This window comes from Procambarus clarkii, chromosome 4, assembly GCF_040958095.1.
Source record: "Procambarus clarkii isolate CNS0578487 chromosome 4, FALCON_Pclarkii_2.0, whole genome shotgun sequence".
Taxonomy (NCBI): Eukaryota; Metazoa; Arthropoda; class Malacostraca; order Decapoda; family Cambaridae; genus Procambarus; species Procambarus clarkii.
The window spans coordinates 40641719-40654440 of record NC_091153.1 but is presented as its reverse complement, the minus strand read 5'-3'; the positions used below and the strand labels follow the sequence as shown (position 1 = coordinate 40654440).

Sequence of the window (12722 nt, the reverse complement as noted above, 5' to 3'; positions counted from 1 at the left end):
ACCACCATGAACCCATGTCATGTTCACCATACCACCATGAACCCATATCATGTTCACCATACCACCACCACCACCATGAACCCATATCATGTTCACCATACCACCACCACCACCATGAACCCATATCATGTTCACCATACCACCACCATGAACCCATATCATGTTCACCATATCACCACCACCACCATGTTCACCATAGCATAATGTTCTTTTTTACCATATCACTGCTCTATAGTATACTATTCCCCTGTTACACTTTGTTATCATAACATAATTGTCATGACACCATTTTCGCCAACCAACTATTTTCATGAGGACATTGAACATGAGGACACTGTTCTTCATAACACTAGAACCTAAACACTGTGTTCATCATAATGCTGTTCACTTCAAATATAACACCATAGTTAAATGTTCACCAATGTGTAAAAATTGCTACGAGGCAAATGAGCTCTATGGGAAATGTATCCGTTCCTCCGAAGGACACTGGGAGTGAACACCACCTTCACCCGCCCGCAGGTTAGAACACATTGGATGGTGGAAGTGGAGCTCTTCCCGCGGGGCCACCAGCTACCTCCAGAGGCCCCTCTATCGCGATCTCAGCGAGGTCTACAGCGACTTCGGCGGCCGGGTGCTGCGGTCGGCGGCGGTGGAGAACTGGCCCTACTTCCAGGTCACACCGCAGGCCGATGGCTCCATCAAGGCGGACTCTGGGATTGATTATAACATCCTGACCACCGTGGGTGAAAAGCTCAACTTCACGTAAGCAATAGCTGGTAGAACCATAGAAACGCTTTGCGTAATAGTGGCTTTAGGCATTGTATGTACTAGCTCTATCTATGAATCCATCAATTTTTGTATCACACCTTGTATGTATGTACTTTACCTAAATAAACATTTGAATTTGATGTTTTTTGAGGCATGTTTTTTTCACATTTGTGAGAATTGCAAAATTTACGGGTTTCACAAAGTATTTTTTTTCAGTTTTCACGTTGTTGAATAGGCTCCCAGAGTTAGAGGTGATATTCCAGTACATGTTATGTGTATAAAACATAGCTGTAGTGATTATTATGCTTTTCAGCTTTAATTACTTTATTTTTAACATTTGTAACCTTTTTTTTGTATTAGCAGGGTAGAGTTTAAGATCTTGGGTTCAGTCATTAGGCTTGCCTCACCCATTGAACCTGCAATAAAATTTCGCCCGTCAATTTTTAACTTATGCAACAAATCCATAGACTCATTCTATTTATTGATTATGCAAACTGAAGAATCATCTCGCGGCAGCCCATCCTCCTGTTTTTGGTAGTATTTAAAGTAACGATGAGGACCATAGCACATATACCGACGAACAACGCAATTAGAAAGTAAAAATCGGTACTATTGTATTTGGACAAACCGGAAGCGATTTTCTACTATGTTACAAAGACAAACTGCTAAGAAGGTTAGTAGCCTAACCTTCTTAGGTCTAATACACGCTATCTTCGGCCTTATATACTACATATGTGTGCTATACTAGGCCTAGAAATATTTAAGCTCTTTTAGTTTAATTTTCTCGGACTATAAAGTGAATAGTACAAAAATCTACTCTCTAATTCCTTAGTACATCAGTCTTTGTACTATGGCGCACATAGTTACAAAAAGTACTATCTAAAGAGGAGGCCGGGTCGCTGACGAAGTCTTCCACCGCAGGTTCCTATTGGTCGAGGCTAAGGACGGTCAGTGGGGAGGCAAACTGGCCAACGGTACAATCACCGGCATGATCGGCCTGGTGGCCAGACACGAGGCCGACGTGGCCATCGACGAGCTCACCATAACAGGTAATCCTCGAAGGTGTTCCTCAACCCCCTGTTCAAAATGGACCCGGATTCACGAAGCAGTTACGCAAGCACTTACGAACCTGGGGCCAGATTTAAGAAGCAGTTACGCAAGCACTTACGAACCTGGGGCCAGATTCACGAAGCACTTACGCAAGCACTTACGAGCCTGGAGCCAGATTCACGAAGCAGTTACGCAAGCACTTGCAAACCTGTCCCATCATTTCTCAATCTTTGGCGGCTTTGTTTACAATTATTAAACAGTCAGTAAGCTCCGAAGCATCAGGAGGCTGTTTATAACAATAACAACAGTTGATTGGAAAGTTTTCATGCTTGTAAACTGTTTAATAAATGTAACCAAAGCCGTCAAAGATTGAGGAAAGATGTACACGTTCATAAGTACTTGCGTAACTGCTTCCTGAATCTGGCCTATGGTTCGTAAGTGCTTGCGTAACTGCTTCGTTAATCAGGGTCCTGCTCTTGCAACCCCTCTCTTAAACCTCGCACTTGAGTGATTCAAACTGCATTGTCAATAAGAGTAAATGATGTCAGTTTACCTGAAAGTTTACAATAACTGTGTATGGTGTGAGTATGAGTTTACCTACAGCGCCCCGGGGGTTGATTGTCGACTTCACGGCGCCCTACTACCTGGAGGCTACGACTCTCGTCTCTCCAGCACCCACCGAGAAGAACAGGGCCTTCGCTGTCTTCTCTCCCTTCTCAGCCCAGGTACTCTCTCTTCTTCCTTCTCAGCCCAGGTACTCTCTCCTCTCCCTTCTCAGCCCAGGTACTCTCTCCTCTCCCTTCTCAGCCCAGGTACTCTCTCCTCTCCATTCTCAGCCCAGGTACTCTCTCCTCTCCCTTCTCAGCCCAGGTACTCTCTCCTCTCCATTCTCAGCCCAGGTACTCTCTCCTCTCCATTCTCAGCCCAGGTACTCTCTCCTCTCCCTTCTCTGCCCAGGTACTCTCTCCTCTCCCTTCTCCGCCCAGGTACTCTCTCTTCCTTCTCAGCTCAGGTACTCTCTCCTCTCCCTTCTCAGCCTGCCCAGGTACTCCCTCTTCCACGTCTCCTGTTGACTATACTAGCTTCCTGTGGTGACTGGTCTTGGCTTCCTGTGGTGACTGGTCTTGGCTTCCTGTGGTGACTGGTTTTGGCTCCCTGTGGTGACTGGCCTTAGCTCCCTGTGCTAACTGATCTTAGCTTCCTGTGCTGGCTGGTCTTAGCTTCCTGTGGTGACTGGTTTTGGCTCCCTATGCTAACTGGTCTTAACTTCCCATTATACGTAATAGTCAGTTACGAGTCCACTTTAAAGAGCAGTATCTCCTATCTCAATCACGGCATCTTAGTGGTATTCATTAATGAGTTTGCGGCGGCGTCTCACCTCTAGCTTGCTGTTAGGTACGATCTCGTTGCACTTCAGAGCTCATAAGCTTTCAGTAATCACCGACTATGCCGCCATGATCATAAGATACACAGGTGTCGTTAGTAGGCACAGAAGTGCTTTGTGAATCGGGTCGTGTTTGCTGACCTCAACTCATCGCTTCTCCTCCTGTCGTCTGGACGTTAGGATTAAGGTATTTTGTAGGATTAAGTACTATTAAGGTTAGTTGCAGATGCTCTTTTGTTTTATAAGTATTGTACATAGGCCGTCATATATCTTATAATCGGTGTGACGTCGTAGATTCTTTGTAAATAAACGCCATGGTGTCCAGACCTGTGTTTCCCTCCACGTCTACACGTGACAGTGGCGACGAGGATGGAATGCCCGATAGTCAAATTCAAATATTTCAAATAGTGTCGTCTGCAACCCGTCCTCTCAAATAATACACCGTAGTTTGACCCTAAAATCCGCCAACGGACAAAATAAGGAATGCTATGAAGACTAACAGCTGACAAAACAACCTCGTTTTCTATGAGTCACTTAGATCGGTAACTTGAGTTTACGTGTTTTAGTAGCCTTTAATTGTGCCCGTTGTGGTAAAACTCCAGAGGACGAGTGAACTATCTGCTCTGGTTGACCTGACAGCTGTGGGTGACGCTGTGTGTGGTGACCCTGTGTATGGGACCTGTACTGAGGCTGGTGACCTGGTTGAGAGGTCTTGGCATCAAGCAGGACGAGAAGCAGCGCACCTTGCAGACCTTCTCCTTCAATGCGTTCCGCGTGCTGGTGGTCCAGACCAACCGCATCATCTCCAAGCACTGGGAGCTTCGCTTGATCTTCTTCACCTGGTACTTCTTCTGCTTCGTGGTTTATGGTGAGTGTCTTCGGTGATGACTTAGTGCCCGCTCCAGGGTACTCAACAGCCTCTACTTTCCCTTGGGCTCAATGGGCGATGTTTCCTTTACCTATGGGCTCACTGCATGCTGTATTCTTTACTTGTGGGTTCACTGCATGCTGTATTCTTTACTTGTGGGTTCACTGCATGCTGTATTCTTTACTTGTGGGTTCACTGCATGCTGTATTCTTTACTTGTGGGTTCACTGCATGATGTATTCTTTACCTGTGGGCTCGCTGCATGCTGTATTCTTTACCTGTGGGCTCACTGCATGCTGTATTCTTTACCTGTGGGCTCACTGCATGCTGTATTCTTTACCTATGGGCTCACTGCATGCTGTATTCTTTACTTGTGGGCTCACTGCATGCTGTATTCTTTACCTGTGGGTTCACTGCATGCTGTATTCTTTACTTGTGGGCTCACTGCATGCTGTATTCTTTACCTGTGGGTTCACTGCATGCTATATTCTTTACTTGTGGGCTCACTGCATGCTGTATTCTTTACCTGTGGGTTCACTGCATGCTGTATTCTTTACTTGTGGGCTCACTGCATGCTGTATTCTTTACTTGTGGGCTCACTGCATGCTGTATTCTTTACCTGTGGGTTCACTGCATGCTGTATTCTTTACCTGTGGGCTCACTGCATGCTGTATTCTTTACTTGTGGGCTCACTGCATGCTGTATTCTTTACCTGTGGGTTCACTGCATGCTGTATTCTTTACCTGTGGGCTCACTGCATGCTGTATTCTTTACTTGTGGGTTCACTGCATGCTGTATTCTTTACTTGTGGGCTCACAAGTACTCACCTAGTTGTACTTGCGGGGGTTGAGCTTTGGCTCTTTGGTCCAGCCTCTCAACTGTCAATTAAAAAGTGCTATTTGCACTGAGGAAATTCGCCCAAAAATAGGCTAATGTTTATCATATTTTACTGGGTTCAAAAATATTGTCAAGACCTTAAAACCTCTTGATGCTCATGTGGTGTTTAATTCTGAAAATGTAATTGAAAAATTATTAGTTAGAAACAGTCAATCAGATTCAGATGAGATGTTTATTCAGGTAAGGTACATACATACAAGTGATGTTACATTAATGGATTGATATATAGATAGAGCTAGTACATACAATGCCTAAAGCCACTATTACGCAATGCGTTTCGGGCAAGAAAAAAATTAATATCTAGAACTTAATACTAATTGAGCATAAAGAATAAAAAGTGTTGAGAACAAATACAAATAAAGATAAAAAAAAAGGGGGAACATGACTGAAAAAGCAGCACAAATACAATAGGTTGACAAACAGTGTTGATTAAAAAAAAAAGAAAATAACAGCCATGGGTTGACAATAGAGGAGTGAGGTAGGTTACAGGGAATTTATTAGGTAGTGTTTAGTTTTTATCTTAAACTGGTTGAGAGAGGTACAGTCTTTAACATGGTTGGGAAGGTCATTCCACATTCTGGGCCCCTTGATTTGTAGAGCATTTCTGGTTTGATTAAGTCGTACTCTAGGAATATCAAAACTGTATTTATTTCTGGTGTGGTGCTCATGGGTTCTGTTACAACCTTCTATGAAGCTTTTGAGATCAGGATTGGCATTACAATTTAGCGTTTTGTATATGTATAGTACACATGAGAGAATGTGCAGTGACTTAATGTCTAACATATTCAGGGATTTGAATAGGGGTACCGAGTGATGTCTGGGGCCAGAATTGGATATTGTCCTAATAGCAGCTTTGTGTTAAGTAATTAGAGGACGTAAATGATTTTGGGTAGTAGAGCCCCAAGCACAAATACCATAGTTGAGATATGGATAGATAAGGGTAGATAATAGATAATCAATTAATCAAGATAATAGATAATCAATTAACCAACCAACCAATCACCTAACCAACCCTTCCTCCAGCTAAACCAGTCAGCCCACAGAGCCTTCGGTACACCACTTCGACTTCCTCTACTTTCAGCGATGTACTCGGGTACGTTGACGGCGGTGTTGGCGCTCCCGTCCTTCGAGAAGCCCATCGACTCTCTGGCCGACCTACTGTACGCCGTCAAGCACAAGAAGTACAAGCCCATCGTCGTTCTCGGCACCAGCAACGAGTTCGTCTTCAGGGTGAGGTGGACGAGCCAGGCAGACGTAGTACTGTTTCAGGACATTTCTTAATGATTTCGGGGCTTTTTAGTGTCCCCGCGGCCCGGTCCTCGACCAGGCCTCCACCCCCAGGAAGCAGCCCGTGACAGCTGACTAACACCCAGGTACCTATTTTACTGCTAGGTAACAGGGGCATAGGGTGAAAGAAACTCTGCCCAATGTTTCTCGCCGGCGCCTGGGATCGAACCCAGGACCACAGGATCACAAGTCCAGCGTGCTGTCCGCTCGGCCGACCGGCTCCCTGTGACCGTGACGAGGATTCGAACCTACGTCCTAGAGGATCCCAGACGCTGCCTTAATCAACTGAGCTACGACATGGTTAAATTAAGCACGATTTCCTGGTTGCAATTCTTTTAACCATGTCGTAGCTCAGTCAATTAAGGCAGCGTCTGGGATGATCTCGGACGTAGGTTCGAATTCTCGTCATGGCCCTTGTGGATTTGCTCATTTATTTATTTATTTATTTATTTATATATATACAAGAAGGTACATTGGGTTTGTGAGAATACATTGGGTAGTACAGTATTTACATTCTTGTAAAGCCACTAGTACGCGCAGCGTTTCGGGCAGGTCCTTAATCTAGCAGATAATTTTAAGTAGGTAATTTCAATCAGAATTGATAAATGATAAAGATACATTACAAGAGAAAATGAGATGAGAGAGCTTAGTAAGTATATTAAAGCACATTGTTATATTAAAGCTCTGATTAATTACATTGACAGCTTGATTAGTAATTTAAACAAGGTTAATAGACACCATACAGCAGATTGTCAGCACATATAAGACAGCAATGATCACAATGGTAAAGATGTTCAGATTGGGTACATAAAGATTGGGAGACTGGGTAGCAAAAGATACAGATGAACAAGATTTATAAACACCATACAACAGATTGGCAGCACATATAAGAAAACAGCAATGATCACAATGGTAAAGATGTTCAAATTAGGAACATAAAGGTTGGGAGATTGGGTAGCAATTGATACAGTGCAATTTTAAGGCAAAAAGTGAAAAACTATGAAGATGAAATTAGGTACTTTTTAGTATTGATTTTGAATGATGTAAAAGTTGGACAGCTTTTCAATTCAGTAGGGAGTGAGTTCCATAAACTGGGTCCCTTTATTTGCATAGAGTGTTTACACAGATTAAGTTTAACTCTGGGGATATCAAAGAGATATTTATTTCTGGTGTGGTGATTTGATACATCACGCTATTGTGATTTTTGTGTGTAATGTGAATATCCATTGGAAAATACATATTCCGACTTATTAACAGTTAACAAAATACAATAATAGAAAAATATATAATAGCAAACGAAATTGAATTTTGATAAATACTACGATACTCTTTATTTACATTGGATAATGCATGAGAGGTTATTTGGAGTGTCGAAGTTCATGCCTATTGGACCGAATGCCTTACTGAACATGCAACCCGTCCTCTTAAAAATAACGTCAGTTTTCGCTCGTATGCGCACTATGCCCAAATTTGGACGTAATTTGAAAGGAAATCGACTCGCAAAAGTGACGTTCTGTTCCGTTTTCTATTTGAGTCGTCCGGCCTATGCGCAGAGGTTATAAGAGGACACTTTAAATTAACGTTTTTCATACCGTTTTGAAATTTTATGAGAATTTCCTGCCCACCTAACCTATCAGAGGACCCTTAACTTACTGTTGTTGAAAAAAAAATCCCAAATTTATTTTAATTTTTTTTCATTTTCAAATTACGTCCAAATTCGGCCATACTGGCAAACGGCCAAAAGCGACGTTCTTTTTAAGAGGACAGGTTGCAACATGACCATTCAATCCCCGACCGTCCAAGTGGGTGGGCACCATTCCTCCCTTACCCCCCCCCCCCCACCGTCCCATCCCAAATCCTTATCCTATCCCCTTCCAAGTGTTATATAGACGTAATGGCTTGGCACTTTCCCTTGATAATTCCCCCCCCCCTCCGGCCCGTTGGCGCCATGAGGAGGCTTGGTGGTCGGCTGCCGGAGTGTGATGCTCCATGAGACAGTCCTCTGTCCTTTTGCGGCCTTATGCTCCTGCTGCTGTCTTCTCCCATTGTGACGGATCGCTTTTCCTTTTCCTTATGTTTTGTTTTTCTCCCCCCTCTTCTCCTATCTGCTTGTCGTTTCCTGCCGACCCTTTGCTTGTTTTGGTTATTCTTTTGGACTTCTATTTTGACGCCCGGGTGCTTGGGGAGGCATAATCTTGCGCCGATAGAACTGTAGTATCCAACGTCGCGAGCGAGGGGGAACCTTTTATTGTCACTCCTCCTTTCGTCACTGAACCCGATCTCGACGGACTGATGGTTCATAAGGTGGCATTTGTGGGGCATATACTCACGACGCACCCCTAGGGGGCCCCGACATGATCAGTGATAGCTTCTTGTTAGGTGTCCTGCCTTTAATTGTGGCTCTATGGTGGGCACATTTGTGAATGAATGTTTTTCGTCTCGTCTGAATGTCTAATTCTGTTCCTCTTCTACCTTCTCGGGCTCGTGGGGTGGGTGACCAAGCCCCCGAGTCGGACCGTGTTGCAAGACTGGGCTCTGTAGCCCCCGCTGCATTGGGCCCTGACCTTGCTCCTCCTCTGACCCTCCTGACTACTCCACTCGGCTCCCCTCCCTCCTCTGTGGTTGGGTCGAGCCCCAAGCCCCCAGTGGTGACCACCTCGTCCCTTGGCACGGCTCAGTCTCTAGTAGTGACTACTGCACCTTTTAACCCCTCTCTCTCTCTCTCTGGGGGTTCTCAACGCCGTCCTCGCCACGGCCGCGCTCGCTCGATTCCTTCCCGTACTGATGCGTTTCAAGCCTTGTTTGGTCCCGCTTCGTGGGCAAAATACTTTGATCTCCTCCCTCTTGATTCTTCGCCTCCTGACGATTTCTCCCTCCATAGGCACCTTGTCGATTCAGTAGACGCCTCTGTTACCTTCAACCCCACCCATCTCTGTACGTGTGTCATTGCTGCTCCTTCTCAGGATGCAGCCTCCTGCTTGGCCGCCTTATCCTGCCTTGGCGAGACCCCTGTTCGGGTCTCCAAGAACGCTCGGTTAAATGCCAGTGTTGGCACTATTCTCCTCCCGCCCTATGTTGTGATTGGTGTTCGGAATCTGCAGGACTGCCACGAAGATACTCGGCATGTTCTCGAAGCCCAAGGCCATTCTGTCCTCCAGGTGGACTCGTTTACTCGTCCCCCTTGTGGCCATCGCCGTCAACCCCTTCGGGTTGTGAAGATTACCTTTGATGGTAGGACCCTTTCGCCCTCTGTCATTCTTGCTGGTGCCAAGTGCTCCGTCCAGGCATACATTCCCTCTCCTCGGCTCTGTAATAAGTACTGGAGGTTTGGGCATGGAGCCCTCAGCTGCTCCAGTACTGTCTCTCTCTGTCCTGTGTGTGGGGACGAGGGTCACTCGTCCCCACAAGTGACGTCCCGTAAAGTGACCCTCGTCCCCAGGGTCACTTTAAGTCGGAGTGCACTTCTCCCCAGGCTCGCTGCCTCAATTTCCGGTGAGGCCCACCCTACCTTCTTCTGCACGTGCATACATTACAAGCTTGAGGCAGCCGTCCTCAACTTGAAGCACCGGGAACGTTTGTCTTTTCCTGAGGCGAGGCACCAAGTTCACCGTCTCCCCTTATGCTATTGTCTCTTATGCTTGCGTGTTGCCCTCTTCCTCTCCTTGTCGTTCTCGCCTTCCTCAGTCTCACAACCGTTTCCGGGTCTTAGACCCAGACGCTCCCACCGCCTCATCTTCTGTTCCTTTATGTTCTGTCCCGGAGGGTCCCCCTCCTACCCCTCTGTCTGGGGTTCCTCTTCATTCTTCCCAGTCTGTCGTGTCTCCTGTGTCTTCTTCCTCGTCTCCCTCCGATCCTCCTTCCCATCTTTCTCCTCCGTCTCTTAGCTCTCCACGCCGCCTGTCAGTGCGGACTGATGTCTATCACTCTCCCACCGGCCGTCGTGTTTGCTCTCGTTCTGTTTCTCCTGTTGAAACACTAGAACCTGTTGCCCAGTACATTGTTGCTGGGACGCCTGTCTCTTTGAGTCAGAAGCGTAAGCCTGGCTCCTCTCCTTCCTCCTCCCCGGCAGGTAAGAAGGCTTTGCTTTCTTCCTCGTCCCCTACCTCTGACTCTCTTGCTCCATCCCCTCCCGCTTCGGTGGTTCCACCCCGTTTCTGCTATGGAGGTTTCTTTGGCCCCCGCTCCCCTCTCGGTTGCTGCCCTTGCTGAAGTGCCCTCCCTGGTTTTTGCCCCTCCTGCTGCTGTTCTTGACCCTCGATTGTCCCCCCTCTTTCCCCTCCAGACCCTGCTCGTCCGCCCCTGGTCGGTTGATCCTGCGCTTCTTTAACGTACTGTGTTCCCTTTTCGCCTTTGTTTCTTCGTTGTTCTCTGTAGCTGTCCTTTCTCTTCCTGTCGATGTCTATTCTTCAATGGAACATTCGTGGTTATTACAGCAATTTCCTTGAACTCCAACTTCGGTTTTAACGATTTTTGCCCCTTTGTCTCCAGGAGCCGATGCTTTGTGCTCGTCCTGGTTGCTTTCGTGGCTATTCCTTTCTCTCCCTCCCCCCAGCCGCACCGTCTTCGACGCTGCCCTCTGCTCTATTCCTCGCTCTTCTCAGGGAACGCAGAAGTGCGTTCCCTGGTGGAATGTGGACTGTGCTCGGGCTGTCCGCTGTAAGCATGCAGCCTGGAAGAGACATCGTCGCCGGCAGACACCTGAATCTTTTCTTTTGTTTCGGAAGGCAAGTGCAGTGGCCCCGTAGGATCATCTGTATGGCTAAACGTGCATGTTGGATGTCTTATGTCTCCACTATCACGTCCGAAACTCCTCTCCCGTTGATCTGGGAGCGTATCCGCAAGATAGCAGGTAAGTTTGTTCCCGATGTCTCTCCAGTCTTTCACCTCGGTGGAACTCTTGTGGCGGACCCATTGCTGGTCGCGACTGAATTTGGTTCCCACTTTTCGTCTGTTAACTCTGGTTCTCATCTCCCCATTCCTTCCTTCTTCGTAAGCCTCTTTCTTGAATCTCGTCCTTTGGATTTCTGTACCCATCTCGACCTTTGCTATAACGATCCCTTCTCTCTCTCTCTCTCTCTCTCTCTCTGAGCTCCAGTCTGCCCTGGCCCTCTGCGGTTCTACGGCAGCAGGCTCCCGATAGCATTCATTATGAGATGTTTCAAGTATCTCCCTCTGTGCTCGTCTCGGTATTTACTGAGTCTGTTTAATCTGGTCTGGGAGTCGTCGTCAGTCCCTGAGGACTTGCTCGATGCTGTTGTCCTCCCTGTTCGGAAACCAGGATCTCTCGGGTCATCCCCCAAGGACTTCCGCCCTATTGCCCTCACGAGTTGTGTCTGCAAGCTCTTTGAACGTATGATTAACGTTCGTCTGATGTGGTTCTTAGAGCACTATCACCTCCTTTCCCCTTCTGAATTGGTTTTCGCAAGTGCCGCAGCACAACAGATGTCCTGGTGAATTTAGAGGTCTATATTCGTACTGCTTTTGCTGCGAAGACCTCCGTTGTTGCCGTATTTTTTTGACCTAGAAAAGACTTACGACACTACCTGGCAGTATCATATTCTGTCCCAACTTCATTCTTTTGGCCTTCGTGGGAATCTCTCTCTCTTCCTCCAAAGTTTCCTTTTTCGTCGTTCCTTTCGAGTGAGGCTTGGTACCACTCTCTCTGCCCCTTTTCGGCAATATCAGTGTGTGCCCCAAATTAGTGTTCTGAGCACTACTCTTTTTCTTGTTGCTCTCAATGGTCTTCATTCCTCCCTTCCTTCTGACATCTTCTCCGCTCTCTATGTAGACGATCTTATCCTTTGCTGTCGGGGTGATGATTCGCCTCTCCTTCAAAGGCGGCTTCAACTTGCGATTGATGCCGTGTCATCTTGAGCCACCGATCATGGCTTCAAGTTATGTGTCTAAGACTTGTGCCATGACTTTTACTCGGAAGCATGTCATTCTTTGTCCCTCTTTGTCACTTTATGGACATCCCCTTGTGTACAAGGATTCCGCTAAGCTTCTGGGGTTAATCTTTGACACTCGTTTGTCTTGATCAGCCCATATTTCTTACCTCCACGCTGAATGCTCTAAGGTCCTTTCCCTCCTTAAGGTTTTGTCCCATACTGCTTGGGGGCGGATAGGCATACGCTCCTCTCTCTCCATTCCTCACTCGTCCTGTCTAAACTCGATTATGGTTGTTCTGCTTACTCGTCCGCTTCTCCTTCTATTCTTCACTGTCTTGATGTTTTGTACCATGCTGGGTTTCTCCTCAGCTCTGGTGCCTTTTCGCTCCTCAGCTCTGGTGCCCTCAGCTTGTATGTTGACACTGGCTTCCTATCTCTCCAGGACCGCCGTGATCGCTACTGTCTTCGCTATCTGGCGCTGTCCTTACAACATCCTCTCACCTCTGTCGTGCTTTGACTTTTATCCCTCCTGTAGTTCCTGTTCCTCTTCACCACCTCCCTCTTTCTGTCTGGCTATCTTG

The 12722-nt window shown here is 46.7% G+C and overlaps 1 protein-coding gene across 1 annotated transcript in view; it reads left to right on the top strand.

The window, feature by feature from the left end:
- Positions 1 to 12722, top strand: part of LOC123750681 (glutamate receptor ionotropic, delta-1) — a 38637-nt gene that overhangs the window by 22669 nt on the left and 3246 nt on the right. Inside the window, exons 7-11 of the mRNA XM_045732784.2 lie at positions 520 to 762; positions 1690 to 1817; positions 2422 to 2543; positions 3842 to 4070; positions 6048 to 6196. Coding sequence (XP_045588740.1) covers positions 520 to 762; positions 1690 to 1817; positions 2422 to 2543; positions 3842 to 4070; positions 6048 to 6196 — 871 coding nt within the window. The remainder of the gene's footprint in view (positions 1 to 519; positions 763 to 1689; positions 1818 to 2421; positions 2544 to 3841; positions 4071 to 6047; positions 6197 to 12722) is intronic.